This window comes from Beta vulgaris, chromosome 8 (genome assembly GCF_026745355.1).
Source record: "Beta vulgaris subsp. vulgaris cultivar EL10 chromosome 8, EL10.2, whole genome shotgun sequence".
NCBI classification, from domain to species: domain Eukaryota; kingdom Viridiplantae; phylum Streptophyta; class Magnoliopsida; order Caryophyllales; family Amaranthaceae; genus Beta; species Beta vulgaris.
The window spans coordinates 53,765,659-53,785,358 of NC_079209.1; the positions used below are offsets into that span (position 1 = coordinate 53,765,659).

The following is a 19,700-nucleotide window of genomic DNA, read 5'->3' on the forward strand; positions in this document are numbered from 1 at the left end:
TTTTTAATAAGTTATGGTTAGCTTTTATAGGGGAGAATGATTTGGAGGTATGTTGTTATGTTTATTATTATTGTTGTGCAAATTTCTGAATAAGTCGATACGTTATCACACGGGAGATAATGCTTTGATGATTCTCTATGTTTTATATTTGAAAAGTATTTTTGGAAAGATGAGAATTATGTTGGTGTTACACTATAATTTAGGTTGTTCATGCAAAACCAAACTCTAATATTCAATTTACATAATATAATAATTTAGGTTGTTTATTCAAAACGAAATTCTGATTTATCCTTATCCAAAACTTCTCTTATGTATTAATACATATGTAGAACTCTATATTTTAAAATATTTTTTAAAAATAATTTACATGACAATCCTGGTGGCGCTTTCTATTTCATAGGTTGTATAACTATATTGTAAATGGATCTTATTTCAGAGCATATTTCGAGCACTATCCAGTGGAACAAAAATTTAAATATTTCGAATTACGTAGCAAAAGTTATACGTGATTTACTTAATATAATAATTTAGGTAGTTCATGCAAAAAAAAAAACTCTAATTTTAGCTTATCTAAAGCTCCTTATGTATATTTAAATCTATGTAGAACTCTATTTTTGTAAAAGATAAAAATAAAATATGATGACATGACAATCCTACATGGTGCGCTCTATGCACCCGAAAAGTTCCTCTTTTATATATAATTTTTTAAGTTAAACATAATTTTGGGCTTAGAATCTGGTTTACTTAGTTAAGTCACCTAAGTTAGTCTTGTTGCTTTGTCATATTGGGCTTAAGCGAACTGTTTTGCTGGATATAATTAAATAACTTGATTTAGATTAAACCTTTAACTAGATAGTTGGGTTAATAATTATGTTGAGGATTAGTTTAATATGTTATGTTAAATTAATTAACTCCTAGTTCATATAATCTGAATTTTATAATTGAATACTAGGAACACTCTAGTTTGTAAAAATGACTTTATATCTAGTTCTTAAGTATTATAATATATTAGTGGACATTAGATTAATGATAATAATAATTCAAGTTTAGTAATAACCACACCTAAGATTATTTATGAAATAAATTAGTAACTTGATGGTAATAAATAAATATCACTCATTAGCCTAGTTTGTAAACATATTAAAAATTAGGAATATCATGTTGTTATACATGAGTGTTGTTAAAATTAATCCATTTAGTAACATGTACTTATAGTTTATTAAAACATGAATTATAGGACAAGATTAATTATCATTAGAATCACCTCATTATAACTTGTATATTTAAAAGATGTAAAACATAGGTTTTATTAGAACCTCATTAAAGGAGAATAAGAATTAATATGAAGTATGAACTTTTTCTAAAACGCCACTTAGTTAGTAACAAATCTTGCTTTTTAATTTTTTATTAGATTAAAAGAAGGAACATTACAAGCCTCCCACGGCTCTCCAGAAAACTTAACTACGATATCAGGTAATGTCTTCTGCTAACGCCCACAATCCCTTTCTAATGATGTTTTATGGTATTTCACACTACGCCGTTGATGTATGGATTGTGGGATATGAAAGGTTTTACGAATATGATGATTTTCGATGATATGAAATAACATTGATGTTTATGAAAATATGAGTATGATAACACTATGATTTTAATTATGTTTTATGATTCCGATTACAATGATGTAATGTAATTATGATATGTAAAAGAAACGAGACATGATAAAGTAAAGTGAAAGATGGTTCTTGGCAATATATGGGCAACGAAAATGTCACCTATGATGTGGCGGTCGCCTTTTTGTGGGCACCGAAAGTGTCACTTATATTGTGGTCGTCATTCTGTTAAAATGTGGGCACCAAAAGTGTCACGTTGTGGCCGCCTTTCTGTGTGTTTTTGGGGAGACGTCCCTTATGTCATACTCGCCAAGTTAACAATATGATAAAGTAAGATGAAAAGATAATGATGAAGCTTATGATATATTTATGAAATGATCAGATATGTTTATGAAATGGTTTACTATTTATCTCCTCCCTGTTTGCTAACAAAATGATCTGAAATAATGTTTTACGATGTTAGAGTAGCATGTTACTAAGCCTCGACTCATGACATTTTGCCTTTTGTTTTAGGTACTGATGATGATAACGGGATGGCGTACGTAGCTGTGAGGAGTTGTTTAGTTTTAAGCTTTCTTAAAACATTTATGGTTTAGTTTATGTTAAACTATGTTAGTTGTTAAGTTTCAACTTTAGTCTTTATTAAAGGGACAAATTATGATGCTTTAAGTTATAATATGTTTAAGTTATGAATTTATGTTTGCCTTGTGCTCTCCAATCGGGAAGTACGGCGGTAACGCACCGACCTTCTAGGTTCCGCTGCTAATGACCCGTTAATTAACCTAATAACGATTATTAGAGGTCGGGGCGCTACACTACACCTGTTATTTGTATAATTCATTGTTCTAGTTGCATATTTTCAACAATGTTCTTGTTGTCAATTTGTGATTTTATTGAATTGAATTTGTTGATTTGAAGATGTCATAAAGTTGGTGAATTTAATTTCAAGTTTGTGGTAGTTGTTGAATTTTTTGTTATTTTGAATTGAATTTTTTTATTGACGGATTTGTTTTCAACCTGGAGCCGTAGGATCTACATTATATGGCTTTGGGGTCCTACTTATTCAGACCTGCTGGATTCGTTTCAGATTTGGAATCAATGGATAAATATGGGTCTAACATCTAAGGACCCGGTCCAGAATTGACTCGTTTACATCCCTACATGGGAATCACTATATAGTGAAAAAAATTAAATAAATTAAAGAGCTCTTTGAAGTAGGGGTGTGCAGCGGTCCAAAATTGGATAAGGACCAGCTAGACCGGTGGACTGAAATTTGGAAATTTTGTGAGCCGGAATCGGAATTTGTTCGGTCTGATCTTATTTTGCACTTGTTGGACCAGAATCTCTATCAATTTTTTTACTTGATTTAAACATATAAATTATTGATTTTAACAAAATTAATCATAAAGGCAACAAATAGTACTAGGTTTTTAGCTTTCTAACGTTATAACCGTTTCATATTTTTTACGAAAAAAATATAAACTTCATTCCTCCAATTCTATCGAAATTTTTCGAGTTTAGATCATGCTAGATCAGAAACCCGAAATCGAGACTTATGTGGACCGAGGACCGTTCAATATTTTTTAGTCTGGTAAGATTTTCGATTCGACCCTGATTTTTGTAAAGCCTTTTTAAAAAGCTTTATTTTTGTTAAGTATTTTAAATTTAGTTTTGAAGAGTAGGTTGAATAATAAGAATAGTTAAGACTTAAAAGTGTATTAAAGTACCATTATCATCGTAATCCTACATGCTTTATGGTGCTATATACAGCAAAAAAAGGCTAAATACAACATCTAAAATTATGCCTAAGTTAACCATGGTTAATTTTAATTTTTTTTAATAAAAAAAAAAAATCTCGTACGCAGGAGTGTAGTAATGCAGCAAAATACGTTACCATAAGTACTTGTGCACACAAGCCAACGTGTCACATTTATTTATAAAATTGGATGCGTTAGGGTTGGAAAAAAAGTCTATCGCATCCCCCTAACATAACAACCAGCGCCTAAAGTTTTCCTGTCAAGTTATATTATATGTTTGACGCGGCAGGGGTATGGCGGAAATGAGATTTATAGGAGGTCATTTGACCCCCATATGAGAGGTTATTAGTAATAGATGACCCCCAAAAGATAGATTAGTCTTTTAATATATTTTGTTGTATTAAATTTTTTTTCTCTATATAGCACGCCCCTTATGCTTATGCCTAACCGACAATACTAACTCCGCCTAATCACACCGCGAGTGTTGATAACCCCGCAATATATCAGCGCGTATAAACCAAGTTTTTAGGCGGTTCCCACTTCCTACTCCACGTCTTACTAGTACTACTCCTATTTTAGTAATTCCAAAACAAAAAGTATTTTAAATGTTTCCTACTTTCTCTCCCTATAAATACCCCCCTTCTCCATCATAATTATCATACCCATTCATAAATCAGGCACCGCACAACAGTAGATTAGATCGATCAATTAAATCATCACACGCCATAAAAAAAAATCCCCAATTTCTCTCTCTTCTTAGAAACTTTCTCTACAACCCTAAAGAAAATGGCAACAGGTGTTCTCCGACCTCACGATTGTTTGCGTAACCCTAACCAATCTTCTCGTTGTCGTCGCCGTAAAAGGAGTCCATCCGACGGAAATCGCCGATCAAATCGTGATTCTCTCTCAACATCGCAGCCATCAAAGAAGCTTGAGATGGGACAGGTGAAGATCCTTAAAAGAGGCGAAGAAATGAAGGCGAAATTGTTATTTGGAGGAGAAAACAACGATTTAGGGTTAAAGTTGTGTTCTACGGATCGTTTAGGTCCAGATCCAGATGTTGTGAAGAAAGAAATTGAGGTGCCGGATCTTTACGCTGGATCGACGTCGATGATTTCGCCTCCTCCGAGTTCGCTACCTTTTCCGGCGTTTTTGGCTCGCAGAAGTTTGATGGAGAGTAATTTGAGGAAATTGCTCGGAATTTGAATCTGAATCTGACCTAATTCGGTGGTTTCAGAAAGTTATGGAGAAAAATGATGGAGATCGATCTGAGAAAGTTGTGAATTGAAGATTTGATGCCGTTGAAAAATTGAGAACGATTTAATTTGGTTTGAGAAAGTTACCGATTATTGATCGCTGAAGATGCTCATGATTTTCATCTCTATCCTCGTTACGATATCATTATGGTCTACTCTTTCCTTGATATTTTTTCCAGAAGGAAAGTTTAGATTAGGTTATTCGATGTGTTCTGAAGTATGTTTTAGCAGCGGTAGTATAGTAGATTGTTGTACCTATGATCTTCTATTGTGGTAGAGTAATATTAGGATTTCTTAGTTACAAGTTGCTTATCAGTTTTTAGGAGTATAATATAGCATTAGGATTGGATGATTTAGAGTACTACTTTGTAGTAGTAGTTTAGAAGAAAATCCCCTAGGTTTTTTATGTACTTTCTTTACGAATTATGAATAAAACTCTTAGATGCTTCATTTGGAATTTGTTTTTTTGCTTATTACTGCATTGTATCATGTGGTGTCTTTTTCATTAGTTTTGTGTTTTCCATTTGAGTATACAGTGTCACATGACATATGGTTCATTGCAAGAGGTGGTTGTTGGTGATGGTTAGATTGTATCGGCTTGTTGGTTGGTGCAGATGTCGATGAACTATGTCGATGTTATCAGGCATATAATGTTTGTGATTGATTGATGATGGAAGAGGAAGTATGTTTAAACCAAATTATGGCAGAAGCTTGCATTTCAGTTTTTCATTGTTTGGTTTTGGAAGGTTTTCATGGTACCCTGTATAGAATTTGTTCTTGTAATGTTGGATGAATCTTGTTGTTTGGGTTTGTTTGGTATCTGAGTTGAACATTTTTCTACTCTTTAGCTTCTGAAGAGGCATTGAGATGATGTTGATTTACTTATGTATATTGATAATTTGTTTTTTGGAACAAGTATATACAGAACAATTGTTTTCTGAAGATTGGCAAAAGGAGAGCTGCTGAAGTTAGTGGTACTACTTTTGTATAGTGCCTCAGAGCTTATGTTATGTTTTCTTACTTATTTTGGTTGCTTTGGTATTACTGTGTATGCATATTGAGCATCCACTTCCTCTGCTTGGTGGCTTGGCCCATAGCAGTGCCTATCCCATAAAATTGCTAAAGAACAGAGGTGATCAGCTCTCCCTATGTACCTTACTTTGGGTACATAGGGAGAGTCTAATCCAGTTACCCCAGGAAGCGCGCAGAAGCTCTCTCCCGGCAATGAAAAAGCACACAAACCTTTTTACAAACCCTATAACGCGCAGCAGAGCAAAGATCAAGTGATACAACAATGTCAAAGCCTTAAACTCCCAATAAGCGGGGGTTGGTTGCAAGATGAATACTGAGTGGTGCTAGATCCTTAATGGAAAGAGGGGCCTATGGACATGCAACTTTCACTTTCCCAACAAAGTTCGCATTTTCTTGTAGGTTCCCCATTCTGCACTTCTGTTCTGCCATTCAATGCATATGCCGTATTTAATTGATGTTTGTATGTATGCAGATCACTTCAAACGGCTCAGTGTTGATATCGGCTCCTTTTGTGTCTGCTTTAAGGGGACTTATCAGTTGTTGTTCAGTGATGATTTTCAATTTTCCTGAACCTGGTTCAAGACAGCACGGTTCTCGTGGATTATCCTCAGTAGGACGCTTCTTTTATTCTAGCAGGCCATGATCACGATCTTGACTATGCAGAATGAAACAAGTAGATCATTTTTCCATGAACTTTGCTCGATGTTGTATCGTTTTGTCTCTCTCTGGGTTTCTCTCCTTGTTCACCTTTGTTTTATGTGTTCTTATGATTTCTTAGAGATATATATATATATTTTTATAACTCCTCACTATATGTTTGACATATTAGAGAAGCTCTACACTGTTTTGAGTGACAGTTTTTCACGATTCCTTTGCTGGAAATCCATTAAGGTTAGTTTTTAGAATAGCTGCTCTTGTTTGATATTTCCTTTGTTTTTTTCGTGGTGCATGTTAATATGCTATGCTTGCTTGTTGATCTGCATACACAGTAACATATTCGGTGCAGGTTTTGATTTTCCAGTTTCTACCCATTGTCTAAACAAAGCTTGCATAATTGTACTGTATTGGCAGTTGGAACTCTCCAGATTCCCCTTTTTTTTCTGCAATTCTGCTGCATGATTTATATTTCGGATCTCATTTCTGCATCATCTGAAGCAGTAGTGGTAAATTAAGGTTTTGTCGCCGCTGCTTTAGCCTACCCCTAGTCTTTATGGCTCTCAATGGAGATAGAATGTTCCTTATTCCAGTATCTACAAAATCAATGTGATAATTACGCTAGGTGCTTGGTTCAATTGACAGCATCTCAGTTACTTGCTATGTTTTTTTTTTGGGGGGGGTAAATGTTACTTGCTATGTTGAGTCTTGCTTCTTCGCAAGCTTTACATTGTCTTCTCTGAAGCGTCTTAAAAAGATGCCTTTCTTTTGACATGCTTTTGATATTTATTCTTTCTTCACAAAGAGGGCATTTTCTGGTTTCTGAAGAAAGGTTATATCGAATCAGATCTATAGTGCCATGATAGACACACTTTTGGGTAATATTTATGTGTACGAATTTTAAAAATTATGCATTTGTATGCATTCATGTGCATCATATTTGCTTATCTGGATTATGTGAGCATCAATTATCACTTATCACTTCGAACTAAAATTTAGATTCATATTAATTCACATTGTAAGTCGATGCGTATTTCAAAAAAAAAAAAAGAGGATTTTGAGTCAAAATTACGGAACAATGATTTTCTTTGATGACCAGGAATATGTGATTTTGAGATTAGCAGAGTCTTGACAATGGTTGGGAAGATAACCAAGGTAAATCCCCAAAGGTATATGGGCTAGAAGAATCGTACTACCAAGAGAGAGTTCATTAACATGTGTGGAGGAATCCTTTCTTTTGTTCTGTATATATTTCCATGCCTTTTCTTCTCTAAGTACACAAAAATCGTAGGGATAGAAAACAAAATAATTCAGCAACCACTATGCAGTTGTGTAAGCAGCACCTTTTCCATTATGGTTACCATCAATTTCGGCCTCTTGAGGCATTATTCTCTTCCAAAACCAATGCTTCCTCCATAATAGGATCATCTCTTCAATAGGGACACCCTTAGTCTCAGGCAAGAACAAGCATACAAAGATTGTCATGATGGTGATCCAGCCAGAGAAAAACAAGAAAATCCCGAACTTGAGGTGACACAGGAGGGAGAGAAAAGACTGCGCGATGATGAAAGTAAAGAGGAGATTGACTGCCACTGTTATACTCTGCCCTGCTGACCTCGTCTCCAGTGGGAATATTTCACTGGGTATAGTCCATCCTAGGGGTCCCCATGACCACCCAAAAGCCAACACAAAGAGGCATATTACAATCACCACTACGACGGAATAGCCCTTAGAGAGTTCCCCATTTGTTCCTAATTTTACTCCCAAGATTATTGCCACAATCACCTATTTGATGCGTGTCAGTCACAAAAGTGTTAGTGTACAATTTAATATGAAATGACATTTGAATTTAGATTTTCAGGATCCATGTCAAATTGTCATGAAAAAATTGAGATTATTTAAGGAATGATTATGCTTGAGGAATTTGGTAGATAGTGTCATGATCCTAACCTGACATGTAATCATCAGAATTCCTCCACTTATGAGCAACACCCGTCTCCCTAAACGATCAACAGCTGCAATGGAGATCAATGTTGAGAAAGCAAGCACAGCTCCTGTTAGAGCAGAGGAATAAAGAGAGGCATTTGCACCAAACCCCATACTCTGAAATAAGACAGGAGCATAAAACAGAATAGAATTTATTCCTGTAAGGATTTGAAATGTAGGCATGAAGATAGCCATGATCAGCTGTGGCCTGTTCCTACGCTCTAGGATGTTTCGGAAGGGGTTTTTGATTGATTTAGCAAACTCGCTTGCATCAACCATGTCCTGAAACTCTGCAGAAACATTTTCTGTCCCTCTAATTCTTTCAAGGACCTTGCGCCCTTTCTCGGACAATCCTCTCTCGATCAAGCTGTTGGGTGTCTCTGGGACAAGTAGTCCTCCGATGGTCATCAAGGTTGCTGGAAGTGCCGCTAGGCCGAGTGAGAGCCTCCAACCCCATGGTTCGAGTTTTGATGTTCCAAAGTTGATCATGTTTGCTGTGAATATCCCTAGGGTTGTTGCTAATTGAAACATCATGTTCACACCCCCTCGGATATGTGTTGGTGCCATTTCAGACAAATAAAGAGGAACTGCCTGAAAGAACAATTAGTGAGTACTTTTGTATGATATGTTAGGTACTCAGTAAGGAAATAATTACTCCACTCTATATTACTTATGATAGGAAACACTGTGATACTATGTTGAGAAGCTATACCTAGCTAGAAATTAAGAAAGTTTTGTAATAATAGCCAGTTTAATAACATATTCACTACCAAGCAATTCTATGGCTTTTTAGCATAAATTTCTTTTCCATCTGATAGGAGACGAGAGTAAATTATTTTCAACTCGAAATTTTCTAAGCTCACTACTACATTTTAAGATGCTTTACTCTATCAAGCCATAACAATACTACTTTATGTAATCTGAAGCTTTGTTAAACTCAGAAATCAGAGCTACAGTCTCTGTTTGGTGTATAGGACAATATGTGTAAGATTTCTTTTCAAGCTTTTCTAAAAGCTTACTACATAGATGATTTTGTAGGTGAGCAACAGTTTATGTAAGATAGAGGAATCCAAGGGGCTGGAACCTGGTTTCCGAATCCGATGCCAAAACCGAGCATGATCCGACCCAAGAGAAGCATGGCAAGGTTCACTGCAGCAGCATTAAGAGTAGCCCCAATAAGAAAGAAAATTCCACCGCAGATTATGGTAATGCGGCGTCCATAGTTCCGAGTAACAGGGGAGGCAAGCAAAGAGGCAACCAAGCCAGCAAGGTAGAGAGAAGATGTGAAAGCAGCAAGGCCTTGATCATTGAATTTGCAATAGTTGTTTTCAAGGGCATGTTTTTTCTTCTCGTATACTCCGCGGAAGAAATGATGTAGAAAACCATCCATGGAAGTGACTCCACCTGATCATCCATAAATGAAGTCAAATTAACAACTGGATTGAAGTTCATATCAGACCAAGTTACATAGGTGGGTCATTATCCAACTGTAAGTACACATTTTACTGCATGCACATAACTCGCATTGATGTAGGATAAGTTGTGACTTGTTTCTATTAATATAGTTGACCGTGTGCTCAAAAACTTGCTACTGTTTTTCTTAGTTTATGTAGTCTCATTATATATGTGCATCTGAAAACTTACATGATGGATCAGTGAAAACAATGCAAGCATATGATGGATGATGTATAACCTGAAAATATTTTTTCATCTTAAGAAAGTTGCAAGAAATTATTTAAAGCCATCATCACTTTAACCGTTCAATGATGTTTAAGCTTTACTTGAGATATCTACCTAAGTTAGGAACAGGAAGGAATGGCACTGGGCCATGGCTGGACTATGTTCAGGCTTAGTCAGGCACGGGCCAGGCGCGGCACACTGGCTGAAGGCCCAGGCATGGCATGATATTGTATTGTGCTTCTACACGGCCGTGTCATGCGATGTATTAGAATGGTCCGGATCATTTCCATCTTTAAATGGATATGTCTCCATATATATATTTCAAGTAGACAGAAAAGCTGGTCATTGGAGAGCAAGATTTTGTGGTAGTTGACCAGAAAAGATAACCCAGTTTAAGAAAGATCAGAAATTGGTGGGTTTTTCTTCTTCTTCTTTTCTTGTGTGGTTAAAATAAGAAATGATGTTAGAGAATAACTGATAGAGTATTAAAACTATTCTTGGGACTCCAACCATCAGCTTAAGCTTTTGGTTGAGTTGCTCCTCTGACATGGTATCAAGAGAGCGCGAACCCGTGACCTTTTTGTCACGCTGGCTCTTAATACCACATCAGAGGACCAACTCAACCAAAAGCTTAAGCTGATTGTTGAAGTCCCAAGAATAGTTTTGATACTCTATCAATAACAAAGGAAAAAAGGATTCTGTTATAACTACCTAGTACCTTTTTCTATTACAGCAATTAATTTACTTTGTTGCTAATAAATTTTCATAATATCTATAATCAGACTATATAATTAAAAAGGATAGGAAAGATGAGGCTAATTTTTTCAGTGTGATGCAAAATAGCATGACCAAAAATATTGGGAGAATCCAAAAGTGCAGGCTTTTTTTACTGTTGTGAATTTGCTTTTTGGGAGGTTGGTGGGGGAACCTTAATTGATCCAACTTTATGATCATGATTGATTCTGGTTCTGGTATCATGAATCATTGAATCTAAATCTATCATATTCCTTAACAATTAAGAAAACAAAAGCCAAAAATAGAATAAAATACAATAAAAAAAATGGAAGAAGATTACCAGAAATACCAATGTCATAACCAAATAAGGAGCCACCAACAGCAGCAACCATACAAGCAATGATAACATAGGAAGTGACTTTGCCTTGATACTCTTTTGCTCTTTCCTTTGACACCCCTGTCGCCGCGATCGATCCTCCTGCCATACCTTCTTCTCCTTCTCCTTCCTACTATTACTGTTCTCTGCTCAGGTAGTAGCAGTAACAATATGGAGTATTTCTTGTGGAACTTGTCTTTCAGAAATATTACTTATTCAGTGATTGTATATATTTATGTAAGAGGAAGGGTAAACTGGGAATTATAAGATGAGGAAGGTTGGTTTCTGGTTGTTCTGTTAGTGCTAGGCAAGTAGCACATGTTTAGTCAGTTTTCAGCCTTGACTATTAGCAGGAATTCTGAGACTTTGGGGAATTACTAACTTAAGTATTTATTATGGTTGGGTGATGAAATATAGAATGGTTTAAGTTAGTTCTGCTCAACCAGCAAACTAAACTGGGTTAGATGTTTCCTAAAGAGGAAGAATGAGCTGAAATTTATAGGTGACAAGGACTGCAAGAATGAGTGAATACCAAAGAGGTATGTTGTTAGTTCCTTGTTTTTTGGGGATGTCTATTTTCTTCCATGGTCTATAGTGTGGAAACGTAAACCATCTTCTTGATCACTTATTGATTCTTCCTTTCAACTATATTGTTTCTTTAATCATTCTCTTACATTAGATAGACCGGTATATCTGGCATGATGCATCCATGCCAATTTGAGTATTATTTAATTCTTACTTGCAGGATGCAGATTATCCCCTTCGTCTCATTTTAGTTGTCAAATTTTTCTTTTTAGGATGTTCTAAAAAGCGCAGATCTAATCTTGCTTGTTGATCTGTGGATAAAAATGGAGAATTTAAACAAAGAGTGAGAAATTAAGAGAGAAAGTTCTGTAAGAGAAATGAAGAGAGGGTTTGGAGAATGAAGAGAGATAAACTGATAAAGTATCATTCAATGGAACAAAAAATAAGGAGAATAGATCTGAAGTACTAAATGCGAGAGTCAAAACCCATGTAATGTGAAGAATGAGTACAAATTATGCCTAAATTTATGCTCATGAGGATATTTTTGGAATAAAACAATTGTATTAAAATGGAAATAAAATACATGAAAAGGACGTTTGGGCCAGTTAAAATGGAATATGATAAAACTATATTTTGGGACGGGGTTGTAACAAACAACAAAAGCATAAATGTTTAGCCAAACTCAACTTATATGGGAAACAACATGGTAATTGATGTTCCCTTATTCATTGTCATTTGCTAAATTTGACAACTTCCTCATCTTAATATATTCTCATAGGGTTTGTTTCTCCTATTTCATGGGAATTAGAAAAAGTGAAAAATGTTATTATTTGTATTATAGTATTCTTTATTAATATACTTGTACGCTGATTTTTTTTTTTCTCTTTTCGAAAAAAATTATGGCTAAAAGAACCAAAGCTACATTAACACTAATAAGTAGTATTTATTTTTTGGTATATACAAGTACTCTTAGTATTTATATGATTACTAACCTTAAAACATAGAGAGGAATAAAATTTTGCATGAATCTAAATAAACCAAAATTAACTAAGAGGATTACCTTAAAATTGTTCTTACAACTAATAGATTTAGAGGTCACAAAATTATTTTTTTAAATAAAGTGAACAATTTTTCTGGACCATCCAAAAAAGAATTTGTTTAGGCCCATTAAGCTCTAGTGGGCCACCACATTTCCAAAGTCCTTTGCCAGCATGGCAAGCCTGCCGTGAGACCCACCCATCTTGAATCCTGCGCCAGCCTGGCAAAGACATTTTCACACATTTCAACACCTATAAATATCGAGCAGATCCCCATTTATTAAGGTAATAACTTCTAGACAAACAGCTTCACAGATCCCAATTAATACACATCAACTGACTTGATCGTCGGATGGGAGATCCTGGATCCACCCCAGGGTAGTCTAACCTCGTCTTGTGCAGGTCTCCCAGCAATTTTCGAGCATCCGGCCCTCATTAACCTTAATCTCGATCCATCCTACATAATACAAGTTTTTACCCGAAACAGAATCTAAGAATTATATTGAGAGTTGAGACAGAGGGAGTATTATTGAATGTAAGGAATATTTTATTTGAACTAATTAATTTTATTATTTGATATCCTTCTTAAGGCAGATCTCCATCATTCCTTCTACATCGTATTTTCAGAAACTTACTCACTGTATTTTATAACTGTTACATTGGTGAATACATGGCACACCAATGATAATAGCATTTTCTTTTTTTTGGGGTTGACAGCAATGAATATTCAATACAAGTTGACATATAGATTGAGGTACCACATAGCTGTCTTTTTACGTGATTCTAAATGAGAACTCCCTAAGGATAAGTTTTGCTCCTGTATTTTATTTTATTCTACCTTCAATTTAATGCTTCATTGACCATTTCGCCTGTTACTCAAATTGACAACAAAATTTAATTTTGATGCATGTGCTCATGATTCATGCCACACACTTGCGTTGCTTCATTAGTTTCCTACTCTATGTATTCTATATAAGTTTCTCTCATAAACATGGTTTTGGGTGTTAATAAGATTTCTTATGATAAATTTATAGATCATTCAAATGTTCAATAAATAATGAATATGACATCATAGATCATCTTATTCCAACTTCCAATAACCGTTCAACTTTTCGTACAAATAATTCCGGTTAGTCATGAGTTACGACCTTGTAAATTTTTTTTTTTTTTGAGCACCTTGATAAGAAGAAAGACCTTACTGGACTAACACCTCGTTCAGGTCAGCAACCCCACCTACACAGGTCAACACTTGATAGTAGGGCAGAAATAAGGTAATCCCGGCTTCCAAGCATAAGTAGGTAGTGGGATTTGAACTTGTGACCTCCAAGTTAAAAGGTGAGTTCCCCATCACCTCCACCAAGCAAGCTTGGTTAGTTACTTAGATATGAGGGCGTATGATCATGTGACAAAAACTTGGAAACCAAAGATATATAGTACTACTTCTGTAGTTCTATGATATAGACAAATTTGATTATGATAAAGTTGCTACAAGGCATGTTAATCACAGTTAATTTACAACAGCTCACAAAACTGTAGATAAGAAATCTATAAGAGGCAAAAAAAAGTGTGTCAACTGTACAATTATGCCTTCAGTTCAAGAATAAAAGAAGCAATTCACACAATCTGCAATCTTGCATAACATAGACTCAAGTCACTCAACGGAAGGAAACAGATTGTCTTGTTAACCTCGTTCGAACTTTAACTCAGAATGCCACTCAAGAATCCCCTGCCAAGACATGCAACATAAAGAAATCAGCATTAAGGGGATGTGAATTAACTTCATGACAGATAACAAGAACTTATCTTACCAAAAACCAGACGTATCCTTCGCTTCTCTGCAACTCAACCATGAGAATGTAATAAGCCAATGTCACAAAGATATTGAAATACATATATATAGGTAAAATGTTTATTTGATCAAATATGGAAGTTTTTGTATTTTCAGAATAAGTTCAAGAGTTACCTTGGCTTTCCTAGGAATGCATTGTTAATATCGTCAGAAGTTGGCTTCTTGTCGAATGTGGACAACATGACATACTTCTCATTTCTAGGAGCTTCATCTACCCTCTTGTATACTTCATATGGAAAGGGATAACACATTCTGTTGAATCAACATTGTCATATGATTTTAATTTCTTGCTCTATATGATACAACATATATTTTTGGGTACAAGTGCTGATTAAATTCACTAGTCCTGTCACCTGAGAGCTCCCATGATCGGATACTGAGTTCCTGCATAATAGAGAAGCCGAAAGGAGTAGCAGTCCTCAAATGATGCAGCATACTCCAAACGCTTGTCACGACCCATTGTCTTTAATTTGCAGAACAGAAGATCAGAGTGAAAAGTTAGCTACTTGGTAAACAGATAAGAGGCAAAAAGGAAGATAATGGATATCCATACTGCGATATAGTTCTTTCATTTAGGTCATACTGATCTTTTTCTTACCTGCATAACGCCACCTGAGCCAGGCAAGTCCTGCACTCAAAGAAATCCAAAATGGGAATTATAATAAACTCTTTGAACAGTTTTCCTCACGGAAAATGGCAGGACACCGAACCTTAAGTCGAGGATTAATGAGAATAACTGGACGCTTCCCAGCAGCTTCAGTCATAGCTCTAAGATCCTGCCAAGAAACATGGTCAAACAATCAAAATGAATTGTTTTAAGATTTTGAGAAATAAAGCTCCTTAAGTCCTTACATCAATAATACAATTTCCAAAAGCATTCTGTGGAGCCACTAGAATAAACATGTCATCCTGCTCATCAACCTCATCGCCACCTGCAAATCATCCTGATCATAAACCTTTCCACTGTTGGGCATGAAGGCAACATATAGATATCACAAGAGCTTAAGTAAGAAGGGTTCTGATGGTGCTGATACCAATGGAGCCTATATTGATGAAAGTCCCTTTGGCCTCATAATCACCCCAGTCCATGAACTCTAAAATTTTTCGAGTGCCAGCCAATTGTAACGGCATTCCTGCTAGTGCACCTTCACCCATGGATCCTTGGACACAAACCTAAATAATAGGTGGAAGTTAGAAAAATGATTAAAAAGAGTTGTTGTTAGAAAACTAACAAGTACACGTTTTAACAAAATTTTGATTTTGTGTGAATGACAAATACCAACCTTCACACGTTTTCCATCATCAGCAAATGTAAGAGCTATGACTCGAACAAGTTCCATCAGAGTCCCGATTCTATAGACATCCTAGTAAAAATCAGGTGGCACAATCAAGTTCACTTGTTTCTGAAAGGCGATATCAAAAGAGAAATTTTCTTACCGTAGATGGGTCCAGCTCAGGAATACTGATCTCCACCTGTTAGATAACTTAGATTAAAGGTAGGAATCAGGAAAAAACTGGGATACAATTATGTATCGTCTCATCAATTGAAAGAAAAGGCAGGGGCCAAAGAGAAGCCATTTTCTTAGAACTTCATAATACTAAAAGAGGAGCTTATATATTATACAAAAGTTGGGGCACAATGAAAGGGAATGGACAATTTTGATGCCTTGCCTTCAGCCTCGTTTTCCCATCAATTACAGCTCTCAGTGTAGCTTGCAGTACATCATCATAGAAATACTCCCTGATTTCCCTAGAATGTGGAATGTTATTTAACTTTGTAGGAATCCCTCTCCATTTATCCTGTATAAATCTAAAGCTCAGCAAGGGATCAAATATAACAGATAAGTACAAACAGAGGGAATTTCTTTTACTCCTATTCTTGCAACATCTTATTACCCAAGGAATAACCTCTAAATGATAAATACCTTGGTTGAAGAAGCAAAATTAGAACTGCTGCTCTTACTTACTGCGTTTTCTGACACAGGAAAGATACCAGCAGTGTTAATACATAAAAGGCAAATATCTTCAACTTGGAAGATTAATACAACAGGAACTCGTGAAGTCATGAAGTCAAATCAATGAGAGCACTGGCAATATGCATCCTAACTTTGCTTCCTAACACTTTGTTTGGATGCGAGGAAATGGAGAGAGAGGGAAGGAAGGAAAAGGGAATAGCAAGTTCCATTGTTTGGATAAGGGATTGGGAGAAGGAGAGTGAAGGATCCATTTTCTCTCCCTCTTTAATAAACATCGTCCTCCCAAATTGCAGAGATTCGGAAGGAAAATGGAGCTCCATCTTTCCCCTCCTCTTCCTCCTCTATCCCTACACTTCCTTTCCCTCTTATATTGCTATCCAAACAAAGTGTAATGTTTTATGATTCTAGTTGTCCTTGAAACTATAGAATCTTTTGCAAGTTCATAGCATTAACAAGGTCCAGTTCTCACCTGTGGTGGCTGCCTTCTGTTTCTCATCCTGCACTTGGTTCAGTGAAGATTTTATTTCTTCAAAAACCACTTCTTTTGGGCGATTCCCATCAATCTGAATTGCCATACATAACATTAGATAGAACTTCAGCACAAAATTTTTAAGATGTGACCTGCTAGCAGAGAAGAAAATTGCATGATATCACTTATTAGTTTACCTTGTTCGTTATTTTCATATATGTTGCTAAGACCTCCTCCACATTTTTCTTGTATATCTCCAAACGAGAGATTACCTGGAATAGAAGTACATGAGTCTATCAGGGATATCGAAGAATGTAGGGGGGAAATGACAACACCGACGAACTTTGACATGCCAGGTGCTTTCCCACACAGTAGATGTCTTCCTAATGTGCAACATAACTATCAAATTTGTCTTTGGGATTATATAAAGCTAATTATGACCAATGAATTGCTTATCAATAATAAGACAATTATAGACTCACCAAACTTGTCATTTAGGTTAGTTTCAGGTCATGTAATATCATATTTGGGTCAGTTTTTAAGTCAAGCCCATTTCAAGTGGTTTTAGAGGTTGTTCCACAGAACATGTTCTTGAGACCTACTTTATTTATTGCCCTCTTTAACACGTAATTTTTTCCTTGCTTCTTTCATCATAATTCCTTAGAATTTACATACTTGGTTGGAAAAATCTCAATCAACATTATTCAATATAGAAGTTTTGTGATCCTGATTGAAGGTAGATTGACGTGTCAATGCCATTTTGTTATGGAAATGTCGTTGTTTCAACAATCTCTGACAATATACCTTTAATAAAGATCTACAAACCTTGTGCTGTACATTAGATGACACTTTTGTTTCACCTCAAAGCACCGTAATAAGGGATAAACTGATAAAGAGAGAGAATGAGTAAAAATGATAAGAGAAGGGATGCAGAGGGGAAGAGTTGCAGTTGCATACCTTTTCCTCAGTGTCATCAGGGCGAGTGACGAGTCTTGATTTAATTTCTTCCGTCTCAGGAGGAAAGTTTTTGATGTGGTAAATCTTCCCTGTCATTGGATCAAGCCGTCTGCCAACACATCTGTTGATCAGAATTTCATCAGGAACCTGAGTATCAGGAACCAAATTCATGTAAACAATCATTTCTATCTTGGGTTTAACAATGATTTTCCATCAGTACTCACGAAAACCAGGGCTCACTCTTGTTAGAAAATAGTCTAATTAACATTAGAGGCAATAAAGTTATAACCTCTAGCACAATATAAACATCTGGTCTGATCCCCAAGTCTTCAAGACTCTGAGCTTGTGCTGAAGTTCGTGGATATCCATCGAGAAGCCAACCTTTCTCCTTCGCATCTTGGAGGGAAAGTCGTGCTCTGACCATCTACCAATAAATGAATTAAATTCTCCTCTGAATAATAGTAGAGTAAGTCTATAGTTCAGGTGAAAATTCAAGACATAAAGAGATTGGAATAGAAGCTTATACAGCTGTCACAATTTCATCAGGCACTAAACGGCCTGTGTTCATGTACTCTTTTGCTTTGATCCCAATCTCTGTCTCAGCTGCCACTTCTGCCCTCAGAAGGTCTCCAGTTGATATGTGAACCAATCCAAACTATGAACAAAGAACACCATGTAAAGCGATTTGATAGTCAAGACACAAATTCTAACTCCTAGATCTTACACTCTAGATTCGGAAGTATGATATGCAATATGCTCCTGGTTAATGTATTCTTCATTATATACCTACATATCCGTTAATTGTATGTTTTTTATGTTTATCTTATATTACTATTATCGTACATTCAATTTTGAGCTACATGTGATTTAGGGTGCAGAATCTAATTCGCATATAAAAAGACAACCACCCCGAAAGGAATCTATGAGTGAACATCATAACCCATAAAAAGAACACCTACAATTTTGTTGATGATTAAGAACAAGACAGATGTTATAATGCACCTTTTGGACGATCATTTCACATTGAGTTCCTTTCCCAGAAGCCGGTGCCCCTGAAATCATGACCTTAAGAGGCTCATTGATGGTGCAACTCACCTGCAACTTCTATCAGAAACATAAATAAAAGAGTTAAAATGATCAGAAAGTTACTCAAATAAGAGTAAGCAACTAAATTGAAGAGAAGAAGTGAATGCTTACCTTACATTGGATGCGTTTCTTAGCAGGACATTCTTGGCTAACACAAAGATGGCGGCGAAGAAGAGAAGTCGACAGGGAGGAGGAGGAGATAGAGGAAGCAAAAGAGAGGGAAGTAGAAGATTGGAAAGAGGAAGAAGAGATACAAGTAGAGAGAAGGGAACAAGATGGAGTTGGAGAAGTAGCAGTAGTTGTAGCTTTCAGGTGAGAAGCACAGTGTAATGGACTGAGAAACATAGCTGATCAGCAATAGAATGATTCTGGTGTTCTTCAGGATGTGCACAAAAAGGTTGTGGGGGTGAGAGAGAGAGAGGGAAAGAGTGGGAGGAGTGGCTAAAAATAACTGAAAACGACCACCAGGGGTATATATGGAGCCAATACACTCAGTTAAGAAGGGTCACACTTAATGCACATGAGTGCACACTGTATATGTAATAGGAGTACTTCATCTGATCCGAATCCGATCTGTGCATGTGTTATCTCTACTCTCTCCCCATCTGGCATAGAATGTTATGGTCTCGAAAATACACTTTTGACGATTAATATCTTTCTTGACGATTAATATCTTTATTTATGTATTTAATAAATTAATAGTTTGAGAAGACAC

At 35.9% G+C, this 19,700-nt stretch overlaps 3 protein-coding genes across 6 annotated transcripts; 1 reads left to right on the top strand and 2 right to left on the bottom strand.

Annotated features, from left to right (window-relative positions):
* The first annotated feature begins 4,004 nt into the window (after positions 1-4,004).
* LOC104901825 (hypothetical protein) lies at positions 4,005-5,080 on the top strand. The gene has a single exon (XM_010689449.3). It carries the CDS (start codon positions 4,154-4,156, stop codon positions 4,571-4,573), a length of 420 nt encoding a protein of 139 aa, XP_010687751.2. The 5' UTR covers positions 4,005-4,153; the 3' UTR covers positions 4,574-5,080.
* Positions 5,081-7,465: 2,385 nt separating this feature from the next.
* On the bottom strand, positions 7,466-12,084 carry LOC104901826 (sugar transport protein 7). Of its 2 annotated transcripts, none has more exons than XM_010689450.4 (4): positions 11,051-12,084; positions 9,380-9,699; positions 8,260-8,886; positions 7,466-8,094 (listed from the first exon to the last, which is right to left on the bottom strand). In XM_010689450.4, the coding sequence occupies exons 1-4, from the start codon at positions 11,193-11,195 to the stop codon at positions 7,630-7,632; spliced, it is 1,557 nt and encodes a 518-aa protein (XP_010687752.1). In that variant the 5' UTR covers positions 11,196-12,084; the 3' UTR covers positions 7,466-7,629. The 2 variants fall into 2 exon arrangements, with proteins under 2 accessions (XP_010687752.1, XP_019106931.1); XM_019251386.3 differs by lacking the exon at positions 11,051-12,084 and adding an exon at positions 10,090-10,284.
* A 2,012-nt stretch (positions 12,085-14,096) lies between these two features.
* LOC104901827 (adenylate kinase 5, chloroplastic) lies at positions 14,097-19,433 on the bottom strand. Of its 3 annotated transcripts, none has more exons than XM_048634250.2 (19): positions 19,097-19,433; positions 18,902-18,994; positions 18,426-18,554; positions 18,189-18,323; positions 17,900-18,046; positions 17,140-17,214; positions 16,943-17,036; positions 16,423-16,472; positions 16,169-16,297; positions 15,935-15,970; positions 15,781-15,861; positions 15,532-15,670; positions 15,350-15,429; positions 15,208-15,273; positions 15,096-15,125; positions 14,851-14,960; positions 14,612-14,749; positions 14,457-14,483; positions 14,097-14,374 (listed from the first exon to the last, which is right to left on the bottom strand). In XM_048634250.2, the coding sequence occupies exons 1-19, from the start codon at positions 19,328-19,330 to the stop codon at positions 14,347-14,349; spliced, it is 1,821 nt and encodes a 606-aa protein (XP_048490207.1). In that variant the 5' UTR covers positions 19,331-19,433; the 3' UTR covers positions 14,097-14,346. The 3 variants fall into 3 exon arrangements, with proteins under 3 accessions (XP_048490207.1, XP_010687754.2, XP_010687753.2); XM_010689452.4 differs by having other exon boundaries at positions 18,902-19,000; positions 19,097-19,432; XM_010689451.4 differs by having other exon boundaries at positions 18,902-19,003; positions 19,097-19,432.
* Between the last annotated feature and the right edge of the window lie 267 nt (positions 19,434-19,700).